Here is a 3,631-nt window from a genome sequence, read left to right on the forward strand (position 1 = left end):
GGCCCCATAATTTGTTTTTTATCCTGAATAACTAACAAATTACCTGGCAAGGTTTGGGAGTTCAGTTAATATTGGATAAATGAATAAAGGAAAATATTTCTTGGTCCTGTTAGGAATTTCGGGAGCTGCTGCAGTATCGAGATACCTCGGACAAAACCCTTGAAGCGAATGAAATGTTGCTTGAGAAACTGCGGCAGCGAATACAAGACAGAGACCTTGCTTTAGAGGTGCGTCTCCCAACTTTACTCGCGACACTGTGGGTTGTTCTACCCACATAGCTACTATAGAAATGTGTGTCTACTTAATTTGCTACTTTTAGGAGTTGGCTTTCCATTCCTTTATATTTGGAATCGTACTGAAAGAGGGCTATCCGAGCAGTGAATCTTATGGTGCTTTAGCGTGCTTGCTTCCCTTGCAGCGGGCTATCGATGAGAAGTTCTCCACTCTAGAAGAAAAAGAAAAAGAGCTCCGGCAGCTTCATCTTGCTGTGAGAGAGCGAGACCATGACCTAGAGAGGCTGCGCGGTATCCTCTCCTCCAACGAAGCTACCATGCAGGTAAGAGCAAAAGCTGTTGTGACTCGGCGTCCCTCTGCCACTTGGATCCCAAGCCGTAAGCATCAGCGTCTCCCATTGTTTTCCAAAAATCAGGGTATTTGCTTTGTAAGAAACAAAAAATACAAAAACGAACAAAAAGAGCAGTCATTAGCTTCATCATTACAGATTAGGAAGTGAGAAGTTTTAGCACTTTGATGAACTTTGTAGGGGGAGGCAGTGACTATGGATTTCTATACATAGTTCTAATTAATTTCTAGACCTCGTCAATGTCTCTATACTTTTACATAAGCATTGCCAGGGTGCAACTATTATGTTGTGGTTTTCTCATTATAGTGTTATATACCGTGTTTCCCCGAAAGTAAGACCTAACTGAAAAATAAGCCCTAGCATAATTTTTCAGGATGCTTGTAATATAAGTCCTACCCCAAACATAAGCCCCAGTTAAGATCGTCAGCCAGACATGACTGTTTGAATAAATGTAGATTTTTATACATAAATGAATAAATGTAGATTGTTAGAGCAAAAATTAATATAAGACCCGGTACATGTCCTGTCTATTTACTTTAGAGCTTATAACTCTAACCATCTGCCACTTCTTAAAGAAGTCCTTCACATCCTCTATAGCATAGCCTCCTTCCTCCAAGATACTCCATTTATCATGTACCTTATATTTATCTCTCTATAAACTACATGAGAGTGTCTAAAAACAAAAAGCAGATTAGTATGGCATTGTTAGATTAAATACTAAGTTTCCTCTTTTCGCAGAAAAGCTGATAGATCTTTTAGGAGCTAATTTAAAGGCGGTTCGGGTTTCTCGTGTATCCTGAGGCGTGTGGGGGTGGCCCTTTGACTGACATTACTTTCTTTGTGACTGTAGAGTATGGAGAGCCTCCTGAGGGCCAAAGGCCTGGAAGTGGAACAGTTATCTGCTACCTGTCAGAACCTCCAGTGGTTGAAAGAAGAAATGGAAACCAAATTTAGCCACTGGCAGAAGGAACAAGAAAGTATCATTCAGCAGTTACAGACATCTCTGCATGACAGGAACAAAGAAGTAGAGGCAAGGCTTTTAGTTCACTTCAAAGCAATCGGTTTCATGATTACATTATCTCAGCCTTGGATTTGGACTCTGGAAGGCTGGGAGGCCAGTGACCCAAGTCTGATTACGTTCTATGCCTACACAATCACTGGCTTGCACTGGGACGTTGGTCCCTGCACCTGTAAACGCAAGGAGGCGGTTACCTCTCTCAGGGAAGTGATGTGAGAATTGATGACATCTAAAAAAAATGCCCCTGCAATATGACAGCTCACCTTTAGGAGATATGGTGTCATGCTGTGTTGGCACCATTTTCAGAGCTTAATGGACATTAACTCCTTGAGTGCTCACAAGTCTGTGAGGCACATACTTTTATCCCTCTTTTACAGATAAGAAAACAGACTTTTAAAGTGAAGTAACTTGTGCAAAGTAACATAGATAAGAGTAGCAAATCCAGTGTGTAGCTCAACTTGTGCGGCTCCCCAGTTGTTGTTGTTTTTTTAAATTAAATGTATTGGGGTGGCATTGGTTAGTAATATTATATAGATTTCAAGTGTACAATCCTGTAATACATCTATATATCAAATTGTGTGCTCACCATGCAGAGTCCGTTCTCCTTCTGTCACCATATATTTGACTGGCTCCCGGTTTTAATCAGCATGTACCACTTCTCAGTGTAGAAACGGGAACTGCATCACCATGCTAATAAATATAGTGCGCATTATTCTTTTTCAGCTCATTGTTTTGTGTTCTGCCTGTAAAGTTACACTGTGGAGAAAGTAAATGAACTGAGTATCCATTTATCCTCATTTAATCTTAATTACTATGTGCCCTGAGCAAATAGCGAAAGGACTTATTTCAGAAAACAATGTGTAAGTTGCCATCAGAAGTATTTTTCTGTATTGTTAGTGTTCGTTCACTGAGCACGTATTTACAGCCTTCTGTGTGCCAGGCCTGTGCTAGACATAGGTCCAGGAAACAAAACTAAATAATGTGTGACACTTGCTTGTCAGAATCTCACAGCTCCTTCTTCTAGGATAGATTCTCATAAGCCCTCCGATCCGTAGTAAAGGGGATCCTTTCCTCCACACCTTACGCGGTTTCTTCTGTCTTAGGATCTCAGTGCAACGTTGCTCTGCAAACTCGGACCTGGGCAGAGTGAGGTAGCCGAGGAACTGTGCCAGCGTCTGCAGCGCAAGGAAAGGATGCTGCAGGACCTTCTGAGTGATCGAAACAAACAAGCAGTGGAACATGAAATGGAGATTCAGGGCCTGCTTCAGTCCATGGGCGCCAGGGAGCAGGAGAGCCAGGTAAGGACGAACCCACAGACCAGAGGAGGTTCACTTAGTGCATTTGTACTTTGCACGTAGGAAGCATTGACCCTCATAATGTGTGTATTGCTGTCATTTTACAGCCCATTCTGCTAGGCTTTTTCCCTTCCATCTATTAAGTAGACTACAGCTTTACATCAATCGTCAAAGTATGAAATATTTTTAGAATACTTTGCATTTGAAAGGTTGCCTACACCATACTACCCCACCCATGAACTTCATTATGGACATTTTCTTTCCCTTTCAAACATTCTGATAACACAGTCTGTAATTCTGTGCCGTGGCCCTCATATTTCTTCTGCATCGTAGCTGAACGTACAACTAGCTGCACAGGGAGGCAGAAGGGGAAGAGATTCTGGAAGGCTGAGAGGCCTCTTCTAAGAAAACTGATGAAAACTCTATTGCTAGAAACAGAGCATAAGGACGGGGAAAACTATCTGTTTCAGGAAATGACTTCTTGGAAAGCATTCTGAGTCACAAAAGACCTGAGTTTAAATCTTAGCTTTGGCACTTCTCAGTGATATGACTGTTCCCCACCTCCATGTTTTTAAAAAATCAGTGTTTCATCTTCTTTCTGTAAAATAGGGCCCATACCACATACTCTGCATAGAGTTGTGAGTATTAGTGCTAATTTAAGTACCCAGTACAATGCATTGCCTCTGCCGAGTACTCAGTAGACATTACTGATTATTCTCAAATCTCTCTTGTTCC

At 41.7% G+C, this 3,631-nt stretch overlaps 1 protein-coding gene across 1 annotated transcript in view; it reads left to right on the forward strand.

Moving 5' to 3' along the window:
* Window positions 1–3,631, forward strand: part of PDE4DIP (phosphodiesterase 4D interacting protein) — a 225,947-nt gene that overhangs the window by 155,858 nt on the left and 66,458 nt on the right. Inside the window, exons 16-19 of the mRNA XM_019655807.1 lie at window positions 114–227; window positions 419–556; window positions 1,434–1,613; window positions 2,705–2,956. Of these exons, the coding sequence (XP_019511352.1) occupies window positions 114–227; window positions 419–556; window positions 1,434–1,613; window positions 2,705–2,956 (684 nt within the window). The remainder of the gene's footprint in view (window positions 1–113; window positions 228–418; window positions 557–1,433; window positions 1,614–2,704; window positions 2,957–3,631) is intronic.

The sequence above is a fragment of the Hipposideros armiger genome, unplaced genomic scaffold, assembly GCF_001890085.2.
Source record: "Hipposideros armiger isolate ML-2016 unplaced genomic scaffold, ASM189008v1 scaffold_247, whole genome shotgun sequence".
In the NCBI taxonomy this organism is placed as follows: Eukaryota; Metazoa; Chordata; class Mammalia; order Chiroptera; family Hipposideridae; genus Hipposideros; species Hipposideros armiger.